Genomic DNA, 15,438 nt, shown 5'->3' on the forward strand with positions numbered 1-15,438 from the left:
ATAATTCACACACATAAGCAAGAGCATTGCTATAACAAATATTCTGCTTCGTTTTGGGAGACTATCTACAAGCCAATCTACTCACTATCCACAGTGAGTAGTATGCAAGTTATGGAGAAAGACAAATTTTAATATATATTATATAAAATTTGTAAATAAACACACACACACACACACACAATTCCAATCCTCCCACAAAATTCAGATTTTTAATAGATTGTATGCACAAAAGCTACCTTGTGCTCCAATGCAATGTAACAGTAGAACACAAAGAAACACAGTTGTAAACTTTTTCAGAAATGACTCAGGGGGCCTTTGAAATTTTATGTCAGGCATGGTAGTACTACTAGTGTGATGTCAGGAAATAAACTTTTATGCAAATAACTTCAAGGCTGGGAAGAGTAGAGATGTAAATGTCATATTGTGCATTCATATGTTCATTTGACTGAAGTAGCAGATCCGGCCGTGATAAGGCGGAGCCTTTTCAAAATTCGGAAGGAGACAGGAGTCCACGAAACCCCCAAGAATCCGATGCTCTCTCGATCTTTCCTCTTCGTAAAGGGAAAACAATTTTCATTTTACGGTAAGAAAACTCCTTTCTCGTTCTCAAGGTGCACAGCACGAGCCCATATTAAAAGGCAGAGGAATATTACCTTTGTAATAGCCATTTGCTTTTGTGAACGCTCTTGATTGCTTAGTAAATCACACAAATAAAAAAAGACAATGCATTTTTTTTCTCTAAAGCAACTAATTGGCAATTAGTAATGCAACTGTGGAATGCAGTACTTTTCCCCCTAATTGATAGCTTTTACTGTATTATCCTCCACAAGAAATTCGCCTGCACAGACAGGCACAGCAAGGCACTCTATCTCTCATTAGATTATAGCAGATTGCAAAAAAAAAAAAACAAAAAAAAAAACAGGGAAATAGCTTAATTTACCTAAGTGATGTGATTGAATGTATGTTTATGAAGCTTTTATGAAACTAGTGTTTCCTCTTAGCTAGTTGGGCGCTCATTGGATCACTCTCTCCAGACACTGTCAAGAATCACACGGGCAATTAAGGCCAGCACATCTCAAGCAGAGATATTAAACTGACGTGACAGGCAGGAACCTGGGGAACCTCCGTGCTCCCCAGCCTCCACAAAATACTGGAGGAAGACCAACATACCAAAAGCAATTTCAAATGCAACTGAATTATATGTTCTGTCAGATTTACAGGTATGGGTCACTGTGTACAATTTAACATGTGGACATGTAATTAGGATAATTTGCATACAAATGTGTTTAAAACATTCAAATTGGTGTAAACAATTACTGTAGTTTAATTTAAAGGGGAATTACACTAAAATTCAACTCATTTGTTTATCGCTTGACATATCTACTACAGTTTAAATCTAAGCAAAAATGTTTTGGTTTTTATAGGTAACAACAGGATGCCTAAATCACAATAGATTTTTTGCAGTTTCATATGATTATTTTTCTGTAAAATACATCGATTTACAGAAAGCATGGAGGAACACGTTTAGAAGTGAAGCTTACAGCACGTGAACTTTTCTTTCAGTGGCTTCAAGAGCAAATATTTTTTTTCTAACATCTTTAGAATGGGGGGATATTGTTCCCTGGAGTCTTGCAGTCCTGAGTTTGCTAACTTATATGTTGCCACACAACATTTGTGGCCAGGCATTCAGTGGTAATAGAAGCTAACTGTCATTCAGTGTCCCAGCAGTAACAGGGGGGTTTTAAACAGCCTCAGCTGACTGGTGAACTAGGATTTTCCAGTCACTGCCTCCAACTCTCCTTATCGCTGTCCACCCCAAATTTCACCAAACCACATTTTCTGGCCAGGGTCACGGGGAAGGGGGGGGGGGCTGTGCTTATCCCAGGTAGCACCGGGCACAACACGGGGCACACCCTGGATTAGATGCCAGGCTATCACAGGACACAGACACACACACACACGCACACGCTCATTCAAAGTGGCCAGTATATCCCCTTAACAACTTTCAACTCTGGGAACGTTCACTGAATGTTATGATTAGAGCAAAGAAACGTATCCAGTTTTCCTGAAGCTCCCAGAATGTTATCCCACTACCACAGCTACTACTACAACTAAGCATAATAATAACATAAAGCCAAAAGAAGGGCATGGTAAGGCAGCAGGAAACACCATTGTTTTACTCCTCAAAGGTCACAGGTTCGAAGCTGGGGGGCGTGTTAGCAGATACACCTATACTCCTAGAAAAAAAAATATACCTTCGCTTGTACCATCAAGGGTTTGCCAATTATACCATTAGCTATAGGAAATTGTACCTTTTAAGGTACAGAAATGGACTCTGAAGAACATTTCTGTACCATTGATGCTGCATTAATGCTGTTTGTACCATCAGGATGTTCCTCAGAGTCGATTTCTGTACCTTGAACAGTACAATTACAAGGGTACAGCCCCAAGTACAAATTTTTACCCTTTTTTTCTGAGGGCGTTTATAAAATAATGTTTATTATAAAAGATTTTTTTTCAACATTAATTGCATTAAAAGCGTTCAGGCAATATGTTATTGTGCTAGTATTGACTTGAGTAGAACATGCAAACTCCACACACAGAGATTTGAACCTTCAGCCTTGAAGGCGTGTGGCAACAGGGCTACTCACTCAGACTCAGCAGCATCCCCCCCAAAAATAAACTGTCCTGTTTAAAGATTTTATCCAGATGTATTATTTTTTTAAATCAAATCAGTTGATGACTGAATGCCGTAATTCTTACCACACACAGCGCAGAAGGTACAGAGACAGCAGAGAGTCAGTTATGAAGGCGACCTGGGAGATTTGTAGTGAGGATAAGAGGACGAGGCAATAATCATGAAATGTCCAATTGTGTCTGTCCAGCTAAGCAGAAACAACACAACAGAGAAAACTGATAAGGCTGAGCGTTCATGTGTGGCACCTGACAGCCTGGACTATGCTGGAGTTGACTTCACCACTGAGCTGGTAGACGACCATTTGAAACATCTGATGCCTGGTTTATAGACCTATCACTGGTCACCCCCTAGGGTTTGAAGTGAACTCAGTTCTTCAGTGCTTTACCAGTCATTCCAACTTCGTCACAGTTAAGAGTCAAATGACTGAAGAATTTCTGCTAATTTAGATATGCATCCTCACTATAGGTGTCTGGATGTGGGGCAGTTTCTGGCAGAGAAATAAAGCATAAAAGGACAAACCGGGAGGTGTGAGACACTATTTTGGAGTTCTTTGGCACGCCGTAGTGAATTTGTAAACATCGTTAATCACAGATTAGCAGATGGGGAGTCTAATTGCACCTGTGGAAGTAACAAGACCCAGAGGACGGTTCTGTTTACTGACTACTACCATCAACGTGGAGGGCCAGGGAGAAGTGGGGAGGGTACACATCTCCCCCCCCATCCCCCACATATCACACCTTCTGCATTAGCCTGATCCACCAAGGTTCAGTGTCGGTGTGCATCCTCCCAGCTGACGGTGGACTGGGAGAACTGGTTCCACACCACCTGCCTCTTGCCCCCAAAAACAACAAACACAATTTTCAGACAGACAGTACTGAAATGCAAATGCTGACACAAGTTCAGGCTTCCTGTTGTTAATGCCTTTTTATGTAAATAACAGATATTGAAATGTACATTGTCATTTGTTGCACACATAACAAAAGCCTTCTTAGTCTCATATTATGTCACACAAATACCCATCCTTAAATCTACTGTCTATCCACCACCCCCCCCCCCCTTCCCACTATCCCCCATAATGCCGGTCATGCGTGTGTGGAGAATTTGCACGGACGCAAGTCAAGGACTCTTATGACATCAACACTCCCTGTACAGTTGCCGGGGAAACCACCTTTCTGTGTTGCTGTGGTGCATATCCCGAGTGATGGGGTTGACATGGCTGACTGATCTGAGGGCAGCTTGCTCCTTACACTGTGTTACACCGCCCCCCCCCCCCCAACTCCTGCCTCACAAGCAGCCCAAGACCAGCACTATCAGTCAATCAGGATGCTCTAACGCACCGATTGCTAATTGATGTTGTAATCCAATCATTAAGTACTGTACACTGGAACTGGGAGCAGGGCCAAGGCAAACACCCCAGGTGCACAGCCCTCCAAAGAGAAATACAATAGAGCACCAGCAGGTGGTGCTCTGATTGAAGACATGCACTTATGGCCCAAAGCTTGCTGGTTTAAGTTCATCCAAGTGGAACAGATGTAGCCCGAAAACTAACAGAATTGCTCTAGACAAATATCTGGCTGTATAAATGGATGAAACTTGTATTTTCTTTAGGGAGAAGGTACATTTACTGAATGTAAATAAAAATCAGTCAGGCACAGCGGTCATTACACAGTATTGTATCTAGCAGGTTTAACCGTGGGTCTGATGTATTATTTTGGAACAATAACGGGAGGTAATTTCATGTATCCATATTAATCCAAAAGTATATGTCAACTGGCAGATGTTGACACAATAAAAATCGACGTTTTGATAAATTCAATGGGAAACAGATGGGACTGAAACAATAATAAATTTAGGCACAAAATGAAAGTCTGGCAGTGAACAGGAAGGGTGATGATGATGAGGTGCTATTCCTCTCTGAGGCCAGTAGGGGGCAGAGGACAGGGTACTGACGCTGAGAATATAAAGAATCATAGAGATGCTGAGTCATAAACATGAAAACCCAGGCACGATGACTGATCCTTTGATATTACATCATGCATGCATATGCGCAGACACACAGACGTAGCTTGAAGCTGCACAGAAGGCAGCATGGCGCAGCCGACTGCGACGCTCTCCACCCCATAACAAAGAGATGCAGCTGGATTGAATGAGGAGCAAACACAGCAGTTATCTTTGACAGGCCACTGATTTTGTTCTGAGCTTGCCTGTCTGGATCTGGTCATCTGCAAATCTGAGACGCAGAAGATTGAATAACCTTCCCTTTCCCAGAATCCCGTGTGCCAAACACCTGTCATCTTCACCTCACTCTGCCTACAGTGAGGATTGCTGGGGAGGCTGATAATCACCTACAGTTCATTGTTCCCTCTCAGTTGGCATCATGGAGGTAGGATTCGCCAAGAGTATACCTATGTCCAGTTCCAAAATACTTAAAAACAAAATATTTCCTGTCTTGATTTTATTGGTGCAGCTACTGTGGGAAAATGATGCATATGTTTGACAAACTTGCAAAAATAAAATAAAATAAAAAGATTTCAAAAATTTCTTTTGAGTTTTGACTGCTGAGACCACCAACAAGCCTAAGTTTGTCTGCAAAAATTACTACGGTGGACAATTACTGCCCCCTAGTGTACAATAAGAATACAACAATACTGGAAGCACAGAACTGCAAACTAAAAATGATTTATCACAATCCAAACACATGTTTAAATTATTACTACAGGGCTGATAGTTTGTATGCGTGTGACCAAGGGGCAGAGTCATTTAAAGATTCTATTTTTAAAATATTTACACGCGAATAAAAAACTGAACTATGAAGGCATATTCACTATATGGTCATGATAGGGGGCAATAGGGAATAATTTTAGAAAGAAAAAAAATCTACATATCGAAAATGCATAAATTAAGCCTGGTTTTAAAGAAGCAGTGAGGATGCTGTGCAGCTCACCTGGAGACGCAAATCAGCAGTTAGGGACTCAGTGTCCCCAGATGCAAATCAGCAGTTACGGACTCCGTGTCCCCAGATGCAAATCAGCAGTTACGGACTCCGTGTCCCCAGATGCAAATCAGCAGTTACGGACTCCGTGTCCCCAGATGCAACTCAGCCTCACTAACCGGTTCTTCCATGCAGATACTAGCAGATAAGACGCCACCCCTCGGCTACCATCAGGGCCAGTCCCAACCCCCATTCTTTGGGGAGGTTTTCCTCTTAACATTGTTGTATTTTTCTGATGTATAGGCTAATTTCTTTCATCATCCATCTATTCATCCTCCATCTGCAAATCCTGATCAGGGTCAATGGATTTGTGTCACTAATTTTTCCAAAACAATTGATAAATTATAATACTGGTTGTCACGATTGGTTACTTCACAATAGCGCAGATTATACAAACATACTAATTCACAAACTAGTACGAATGTTAAATAATCCGTTGGTCCATACATCAACCACAGCTGACACCGGCCCAGTTGAATATATTCAGCACTGTAAAAATCAAAAGTGTAGCACAAAGCCAAGACAGTACTAAATACCAGGCTGTATTCGCGGTGCTTCGCGTATAAACTTCTCACTTTACGGTTGGCTGTGAAGAGCTATTCAATGTCACAGTGACTGCATGCATATAAAGGATGTCATAAATCAGATAGCCTCCAAGATGTTCAGACAAGACTCAGTGTCTTATTTACACACTGATATATCGTCGTTCTGCGTGGATCCAAGGCCGTTCAGTATATTAACATAAAATGCGGCCAGAATTATTGTCCCATCAACAACAACTTAAGACGTGGCTCTTAGCTACTGTCAGTAGGCAGACACTTCAAGGCGCAAAATACAAATCACCGCAGCAAACTCGGAGAAACGTTGGTATTGTTCCAAGTCAAAGCCTTATTCAATTCATAATGTACCTGACTCACGGTTAGAAAATCGTATTACCGAGCACGCATGAAACAGCTGAAGAATGCCATCATATGTAGGCCTATTAATATACGCATACAATCTCCCCCGAATATTTTTAATGGCTAAATATGCATATAAATGAAATCCAGCAATATTTTGCACTTGCTCGGCGCTCACGCATTTTTATCCTTAACCTTTAAAAGGAAAATTCGTTTCTTTTCAGGTACAAGTATAATCTACTTAGCACTATCACATTCAAGATTAATTTGTAATTTCGCTGCCGGCTCAGGGTGGCAGTAATAAATAAAAGCATATTGAAAATAATCCACAGTGCACCGCGAAATTTAAAACACAGGCAGCTGGCCGCCCGCGCCTCCCTTCGCCTTGCCCTCGCCTAGGCACGGAGGGCGACTGATCGGGTCTAATCGACACCCCTTCGGGCTCCGGTTTGCTTGCTATGGGATCTTGGCGGTAACCCGTTGCACCGCCGCACTCCTTCGCGTCCGTCTGCTGACCAGATGCCAGAGTGGCGCTTAGGTAGATATAAGCGCGTTTTGGATCCCTTTAACAACAACAACAACAACAACAAACAACAGATTAAAATTATAGGTAAAAAATTGTTTCGTACACAATGTAATCTTACCTACACTCTCAGAAAAAAGGGTAAAAATGTGTACCCTTGTAACTGTACCTTTAAGGTATATGAACGAACTGTCAGGAAGATCCCAAACATACAAACAGCATTAACGTACCATCAGTGGTTCAGAAATGTTCCAGAGTCCATTTCTGTACATTAAAATGTACAATTACCTACAGCTAAGGGTACAATTGGCAGACCCTTGAGGGCACAGCCCCAGTGACAGGCAAAGGTACAAAGGCAATCAAATAATATGGGACAATACGAAGGCATGTCTGAATTTCCGATTTATTGACACGTGATTACAATTACATTTTCTGACCTTCACCGACAGGCCTACAGATGATAAGTCTTTTTACGCTCAGCCCCGGTAATAAGTTAAACTTTGCAAGCATGACACTTGTTCATTTGAATTGTTAAAAAAGTTAAATTACTACATATTAGTCAAGTTAGAAAACAAAAATAATTCAGTTTTTTCCCCCAAAAACTTTAAGAAAAGTATTAAGACACTGGTAAGGAGTCATTTAAGGCATTTTTCTGAAAGATTTGCTGGATCAGAAGCCCTTGAATTACAGGTACACACCCAGGACAGCTGCTGTGCCGCTGCATCCGGACACGGACTCAGGACAGACCACAAAGCCTCTCGCTCACTTCCCATAGCTTCCTGGCCACAGCGTCGTCCCGCGCCTTGGCGCTGACTTCCTGCAAGGCGCAGTTGGAAAAGTAGCGGCCGCTCAGGGGCTCGATGCCCTCCTGCAGGGCGCAGTGCAGGGTGGTCTGTGCGCCGGCTTCCGCGTCCAGGAAGAACAGCTTGGCGATGGGAACGAGGGGCAGTCTCAGCCACCAGCTCATGTTGCGCCCGATTTCAGTGCTGATGACACCTACAGGCAGGATGGTGCATAACCGGATCATTTTAATATACAGATCCCTCTGCTCTAACCAATTTAAAAGAAAGTTCTCAGCGACACGTCCCATATAGATGATTATACAGAGAGAATTTTAAAGAATATAAAACCCACACTGGTGCAGCAGGGTGGACAAACATGAAGACATGTAACCATTTGGTCAGCAAATCATAAGATGGACCATCCTGTATCACCGGGCAAGGTACTGCACCTTAATGTCCCTGGTGTAACATTCACCTGCCAAAAAATGTGCCAAATTTTCTGTTGAAAAGCATTCATGAGGAAAATGAGACTTGGAAAGCCACACTGAGTGGAATCATTGTGCATTGTCAGTAACTGCCTGGTTTAACCCAAGTGGGTTAGATGAATAACACAATAATCCCACCCAATTTAAGTTTACTAGATTGGTTTCTTCCACCAATATCCAATGATTAAGCAAATAAAAACACAGCTAAGCCATTCAAATCAGTGAAATGGTAAAATAACACAAGAGCAGAGGTGGGCGTGTCTTAAACAGGAAGTGCACTGTGCACGTGGTCAGCGGACACACACCTGGGTGCAGGCTGAAGCAGCTGATTCCCGAGCCCTCCAGTCGATTGGCCAGTTCCCGGGTGAACAGCACGTTGCACAGCTTGCTGTTGCAGTAAGCTTGAAAGTTGTCCCAGGTCCTCTGCCCGGTGACCAGGTCTCTGTGGGCCGCCAGGGTGGTGAAGCTGACGGTGCCCAGGCGGTGCAGAAGGGCCGCCACGTTTACGATGCGACTCCGCCCAGCCTCCTTCATGCGGTCCAGCAGCAGACAGGTCAACAGGAAGTGGCCAAGATGGTTGACCCCAAATGCCATGCCAAAGCCGTCCTCTGTCCTGCCAGGTCCAATCATACCTCAAAAAGGATTCTTAGTTACGGTTCTGAAGCTGGCATTGAGCAACCATGACCATACCAAGGATATTTATATTTATTTAAAAATAAAGAGTGCCCATCTAATGTATGTGTTGAATGCGTTGAGCACCTGCGCTTCAAAACATCTTTGCTCAGTATTGGGTATGAGGTACAGAAAAGAATATCTGGCGTTCCTACGTGATCCAAAACACACCCGCGGTATTGATAACAGCAGGAGTTAAGCAGGTATTTATAACATATTACGCTGTATTACCTTCCTAATGAGAGGTGGTCACACACTTGCAGTACATAAAAATAGCAGCATGAAAGCGTTGCGCACTTCTGCTACATGTCTCGTTAACATTAGCCACGAGCCCTGCTCGTGCTGATATAGATCGTGTTTTAGACAGCGTCTTTGTACGTATGTATGTTTTAGTGCACAAGCTGAAATATAGTGTCGTTTTATTGTTTTAGCAAAGCTAGCCCTTGCTTGAAGTCTGTGTGGTAAGTGTATATGTAGAGAACCAGTCATTAGTTTTCTACTGCATGTAAGCAGGCTTATGCATGTCATATTAAAACTGTGAATCAACTTCACTATACTGTAATGTGAGGGTTTAATTAATCAATCTATTTTAATTTAGTAATAGCTAGCTACATTAAATAAAAAGAAAACTAGTTAAAATAGAATATTTTTTCCTTCATTTATCATATTTATATGGACCCCTCTGAGAAACCCTTGCTCACCCTTTGCACCCCCCTAAATAAAAGTCTAGCTCCGCATCTAGCTCACCTGCATTGTTGATGAGCAGGTCCAGCCTGGGCTCGGTTTGGAGGAACATCTCTGCGAAGGCGCGCACCGACTTCAGGCTGCTCAGATCCAGCTGCATGTACACCACCTCATTGTTCCCGCTCTCCTGAAAGTACCGGTGAAATTAAAGGTAAGTCACTCTCCATTGGAAGGGGGTCTGAAAAGTGGCTATGGTCCGATAGCTCAATAATGTACTTAAAGAATGATAGAAAGACGAAAATGGCCCACACCCTCCTAATGTCGAAGACTGCAGACTCGGCTCTCCGTTTATTGCGACAGGCCAGGATAACCCGCGCCCCTCGCTTTGCCAGATCCAGAGCCGTAGTCTTCCCTATGCCAGTGTTCCCACCTGAAGAAAATAAATTGACGGCCAGGGAACACCGAGTGTCACAGATCAAGGGGCGGTTACGTGAATGCACGCCGAATTATGCCTAAGAAACAGATGAAATACCAGGAATGCATTAAAAATTACTAACACACAAGTAACAGAAACTGACAAGAGGCTGAATTGCTGGTTACAATTTTAGATAAGCCTTTTTTGCAGGTAGGTCTATTTGCACGAAAAATGCTTAAAACGAACCAAAGACTAAACAATTACAATAACGCTTCGGAATCCCGTGTCTTTCAATAAAATACATGTTATATATATTTTTTTCCATTTCTTTTATACTAGAATCTTGTTTATGACTCAGAGTGTAATACAAAAATAAATACCTGTTACGATAGCAGTTTTCCCCTTCAGCACAGCGGTGCTCTTGCATGTACAGCATTTAATCACATTATAATAAATGATTATGTAAAGACCAATCACTCCAGCCAGATATACCAGGAAAAGTGACATTCCTCGTACTGCACAGTCCAGTATCCTGATCTCAATGTAAGCTCATTGCAAGGCCCGCACTATATACAGGAAAAACATAAACGCCACTTTCTTCTAGCTTGATTCACAGTAATGTACTTCCGGTTACCTCATACTTGCGGTATAACAGTGTAGCCACTAGATGTCGCTGTTGCTTTCTCGAGATTCACGGATTACTTTATTCAACAATGGCGTGTGAACTAGTTTAACATAAGATCAGGTGACCAGACAATCCACGTCAGGGAGGCCACTTTGAGCTAGGACAGGATTTCTAAACTACCATTTCAATCAGAAGGACCTGGATTTCACGTAAGTACAGAGTTCTTGCTGTGTGCTGATTGGTCAGTCTCCTTTAATCATGCATGTTCCATTAATATTAATGTGAATCCGCTGGATGAGCCTTTCAATCAAGGAAACAAACCAGTCAAAGCACAAGGCGAACTGAATTATTTAGCCAAACACAGGAGCATTTCAGTCTTAAAGTAAAGTAGTTTATAAAACCTGAAGTAGCTCCAAGTGTCCTCCCTGACATGGATTATCTGCTCACCCTAAGATAAGATGAACTCTATTGATCCTGGAGGGAAATTCTAGTGCATACAGCAGCAAAGTACATAAAATTCAGACAAACAAAACTGTAGTACAAACCCATAATGTGGTGCGAATATCTTTAAAACCATAGTCAGAGACTGGTACTGACTCATATTAAAGCCAGCACCCCCCCCCCCCCAATCTTGATCAACAGCAGCTTGCCTACAGGATAAACAGGTCATCTCCACTGCACCGCACACAACCTGAACCTACCCGGAACATCCCAACTCACACATTGGGTTGCTGTTTGTTGATTTTAGCTCGACATTTAAGCACAGACGCTCCACAAGGTTGTATGCTCAGTCTACTAACATACTCTCCATGTTCACACAAGATTGGCAAGTTTGCAGGCGACGTAATCATTGCAGGGCTGATCTTCCACAATACAGGGTGGTAATGCTGAACCTCTAGGCTGAAAAACAGCTCCTGCCCAAGAGCTGTGGCCACACAGACTGTCAATGCTGCTACCTTGAACTGTTGTTCTATACCTGACACTTTCTTTAAACACTCATCACTTTCTATCAATATACTATCAACTTTTTTTTTTTACTATAAATGCCAATCTTGTGTTATTGTTTATATACTGTTTCTCTAACTGTCCTTTGACATGTGTCTTACTGATACTGTTATTAGGAATGAGCCAAAGGTTTTCTTTTATGGACAGTTGTGCAATAACAATAAGAAATTCTGATTAAAAAGAGTATTGTGCCAACTTTATGCTCGCAATTTGCTCATACATAAAAGATTTAACATTTACAACAATGGCATCTTTGAAATATGATATTGGTGTAGTTGTGAATGATAATGTTTTATTTTTTTATGTTTTAAGAAGGCTTGTGCCAACACCTTAGTAAGACATGGATATTTTCAATTAAGCAATATTTCAGTAATTAAAATGAACAGTAATTGTGCTTCCAAATAAACACTTATTTAAAGCCCATTAATACATATTAAGTCTAAATTACATTGAGGGTTAAAGGAATGTTGAAGCACATCTCCTGAGGCCTGTTTCATGAAGCAGGATTTCTTGCTTAACCAGATATCTTGTTGAATTTAAGGTAGTCTGGGGTAAATGTAAGTGAAGAAAGTCCATTTAGCCCAGACTACCTTAAATCTGACAAGTTATCTGGCTAAGCAAGAAATCCCACTTTCTTAAACAGGCCCCAGTGTTCTTTCTGTTTGCATCTCCATCTGTCAGCTCATCTCTCCATGCTGAAGGACCCGCTGTCGAGTGGGCCCTCAGGACAGACCACAAAGCCTCTCGCTCACTTCCCACAGCTTCCTGGCCACAGCGTCGTCCCGCGCCTTGGCGCCGACTTTCTTCATGGCACAGTTTGAGAAGTAGCGGCCGCTCAGGGGCTCGAGGTCCTCCTGCAGGGCGCAGTGCAGGGTGGTCTGGGCCCCTGCCTTTGTGTCTTTGAAGAAGAGCAGGGTTATAGGCATGAGCAGGACCTTTAAGAAGGGACTGGAATAACGTGACAGCTCCGAGTTGATTGCACCTGAGGAACGAAATGAAAAGTCGAGGCTGTTAGATTCACTAAAACAAAAAAAAACAAGAATACCATAGCATCTAAAGCAGTAGTAATGAACCTTCCCCGGTAACTAATACCTTTTTGCAAATAAACTATTCTTACATGCAAATTAAATTTTATGTGCTCAGTAGATTTTAAAACTTTTGCATTTTTATCAATATACAAAAAGGCTGTATGTCACGTGACGTGTCCAGATTAAGAGGCTCTATCCATGCACTCTCGAAAAAGGGTAAAAATTTGTATCCTTGTCATTTTTAAGGTGCAGAAATGGACTTTCAGGAACATCTCAAAGGTACAAACAGCAGAGTCCATTTCTGTACTTTAAAAGGTACAATTACCTACAGCTAAGGGTACAATTGGCAGACCCTTGAGGGTACAGGCCCAGTGACAAGCAAAGGTACAAATCGGTACCTTTTTTCCTGAGTGTGACTCACCCGGGTGCAAGCTGTAACACGTGACGTTGGTGCCCTCTAGCCTTTTAGCTAGTTCATGGGTAAAGAGCACATTACACAGCTTGCTGTCAGAGTACACTCTAAACACGGCCATGTTAGATGTGCCGACACCCAGAGCCTTGTGGGCACTCAGGGCTTCAAAATCAACGCTCCCAAAACTATGGGCTGCGGACGACACGTTTATCACACGGCTGGGTTGGCACTGCTTCAGTCGATCCAGCAACAAGTTCGTCAGCAGGAAGTGGCCAATGTGATTGACACCCAGCATCATTCCCAGGCCATCCTTTGTCCTCCCTTGCTTGACAATTCCTGGAAGATTGAAGTTTTTTTTTTACGGCAAATAATACTACATGCTACCACGCTATAGACGAAAATCGTTAATTGTGATTTTATGTTTATGTGATTTTTCGCAAAAACTAAAAATGATATTGAAGAACAATCAATAATATTAAACTTAAAGCATTTAATACATGAAATGTGTATTGCACCAAGTTCACACGCATTTCAGCCTGGCTTTATTCACATTCCAGTAGACGGCGTGGCCAGCACTACTCGCTAGTGAAAAGCAAAGGAGCTCCGCCGGCTATACCTGCGTTGTTGATGAGCAGGTCCAGCCTGCGCTCGCTCTTCAGGAAGTTCTCCGCGAAGGCGCGCACCGACTCCAAGCTACCCAGATCCAGCTGCATGTACACCACCTCTCTGCTCCCGCTCTCCTGGCGGTCCAGGCAGCATATCAGGTTAAGTTCGCGACAAGGCCGAATTATAACCAAACCGCATAAATCCTTCTGGGTTATTTGTCTTACCGCTGTAATGTCACGGAGAGCCGATTCTGCTCTCTGCTGATCACGGCACGCTAGAATCACCCGTGCCCCCCTCTTCGCCAGATCCACCGCCGTAGTTTTCCCGATGCCGGTGTTGCTACCTGAAAATATTGTTTTTTTTATATTAGGGTTATACAATTACTACGCAGTTTATTTTTAAACTGCACTCTCTTTATAAATATCCATGCATCCACCCGCGACCATTTTTAAACATTCATAACAATAAAAGAGACTCACCCGTGATTATAACAGTCTTCCCATGCAGCTTAACTTTGCTTCGGCACCGTGCTCCCCGGACGAAAGCATTATACAAGAAAATATACACCCCTATAGCCACTCCAACAATAAGGATAAACGCAGACATTGTGTCGAGACGGAACCTCCTATCAAGTGCAGCTATCAGTTTACTGCCTTCACCCTAAATTACGAGCTAAAAATGGTTAGATGGTAAGGAGGAGCCACAGTAGCTCGACTGTATTGTAGGGAAGTTGAGTCATAGTAGACCGTTGTTTCTCAACTGCGGAGTTTCTACTGCGAAATAATGTTACTTAGATCCAGCTGTAAACATCAAGCAGATTATTCACATATACATGAACCAATAACGGTTCAGTTTAATACATGCATATTACTTTAATCCACATTCTTTGGTCTGGTTTTGATACTGTGTTTTAACCGACATGGGAACAGGGTGCATATTTGCTATCACCGCCTCTTTATCCTGCTCCGCTTGAATAAAACGTTTACAGCAAAGTGTAGTGTCGGCGTAAATCATGGGCTCGCCCTGATGGTGGCATGTTACGGGAGGCAGATGGATCTGTCGGTCACCATGATCCCATCCGTGTTGCTCGGTCATACGAAATATTCGCGAAGTTCACTTCTGAGGGTATAGTTACGATAGAGTTCCGTTTGGCATGTTTCTTTATGTGCAGGGGCGTAGAAACCGATGGTAGGTGACCTGTAACCCCAAATAATTAATTTGGTTTCATTTACCTCACAGTAAATATACCTTCACGCGTAAATCGCCCCGCCAATTGATGACACGGCTTCTAATCTTGCCACCATTGTTAATTTTAGTGCCGTTCCTTGTGCATTACTGCCATTCCTTGTACATTACTGCCACCCTGCGGCCAAACAGAATAACGTTCCGCCGGATACTGATATGCAAGAGGTCATGTGCAGGAAATGGGAGTTTTCGCATATCGCATAGCTAGTTACGGGTGCAGTTTCACAAAAAAATAAACGCCCAATTTCCGGCTGCCGCGCAACTAGTAAAAAACTAGTACAATATTTTTAGCAAACAAAGACTCTCAAAGTGTGATGCCTTCTTTGTTTACATTTCTGAAACCTTTCAGAAACATTCACAGCATGCA

The 15,438-nt window shown here is 42.6% G+C and overlaps 2 protein-coding genes across 3 annotated transcripts; both read right to left on the reverse strand.

Annotated features, from left to right (window-relative positions):
- Positions 1-7,499: 7,499 nt before the first annotated feature.
- Positions 7,500-11,821, reverse strand: LOC111849827 (dehydrogenase/reductase SDR family member 13-like). The gene is made up of 5 exons (XM_023823054.2): positions 10,531-11,821; positions 10,047-10,165; positions 9,799-9,922; positions 8,685-9,011; positions 7,500-8,108 (listed from the first exon to the last, which is right to left on the reverse strand). The coding sequence occupies exons 1-5, from the start codon at positions 10,655-10,657 to the stop codon at positions 7,849-7,851; spliced, it is 957 nt and encodes a 318-aa protein (XP_023678822.1). The 5' UTR covers positions 10,658-11,821; the 3' UTR covers positions 7,500-7,848.
- A 231-nt stretch (positions 11,822-12,052) lies between these two features.
- LOC111849826 (dehydrogenase/reductase SDR family member 13-like) lies at positions 12,053-15,350 on the reverse strand. 2 transcript variants are annotated; one of them, XM_023823052.2, is made up of 5 exons: positions 14,306-15,347; positions 14,051-14,169; positions 13,837-13,960; positions 13,230-13,556; positions 12,053-12,762 (listed from the first exon to the last, which is right to left on the reverse strand). In XM_023823052.2, exons 1-5 carry the CDS (start codon positions 14,430-14,432, stop codon positions 12,503-12,505), a joined length of 957 nt encoding a protein of 318 aa, XP_023678820.1. In that variant the 5' UTR covers positions 14,433-15,347; the 3' UTR covers positions 12,053-12,502. The 2 variants fall into 2 exon arrangements, with proteins under 2 accessions (XP_023678820.1, XP_023678819.1); XM_023823051.2 differs by having other exon boundaries at positions 13,837-14,169; positions 14,306-15,350.
- Between the last annotated feature and the right edge of the window lie 88 nt (positions 15,351-15,438).

The sequence above is a fragment of the Paramormyrops kingsleyae genome, chromosome 17 (genome assembly GCF_048594095.1).
Source record: "Paramormyrops kingsleyae isolate MSU_618 chromosome 17, PKINGS_0.4, whole genome shotgun sequence".
NCBI classification, from domain to species: domain Eukaryota; kingdom Metazoa; phylum Chordata; class Actinopteri; order Osteoglossiformes; family Mormyridae; genus Paramormyrops; species Paramormyrops kingsleyae.

Bases quoted from the DNA above. Each gene is read 5' to 3' on its own strand.
- LOC111849827 (XM_023823054.2), bottom strand. From the start codon at position 10,657: ATGTCACTTTTCCTGGTATATCTGGCTGGAGTGATTGGTCTTTACATA. The intron at 10,166-10,530 runs GTATTTATTTTT...TATTTTCTTCAG, and splicing joins GAAAACTGCTATCGTAACAG to GTGGGAACACTGGCATAGGG. The intron at 8,109-8,684 runs GTGTGTGTCCGC...TCCTGCCTGTAG, and splicing joins CTGCTTCAGCCTGCACCCAG to GTGTCATCAGCACTGAAATC.
- LOC111849826 (XM_023823051.2), bottom strand. From the start codon at position 14,432: ATGTCTGCGTTTATCCTTATTGTTGGAGTGGCTATAGGGGTGTATATT. The intron at 14,170-14,305 runs GTGAGTCTCTTT...CAATATTTTCAG, and splicing joins GAAGACTGTTATAATCACGG to GTAGCAACACCGGCATCGGG. The intron at 13,557-13,836 runs GTATAGCCGGCG...TCAATCTTCCAG, and splicing joins CCTGCTCATCAACAACGCAG to GAATTGTCAAGCAAGGGAGG.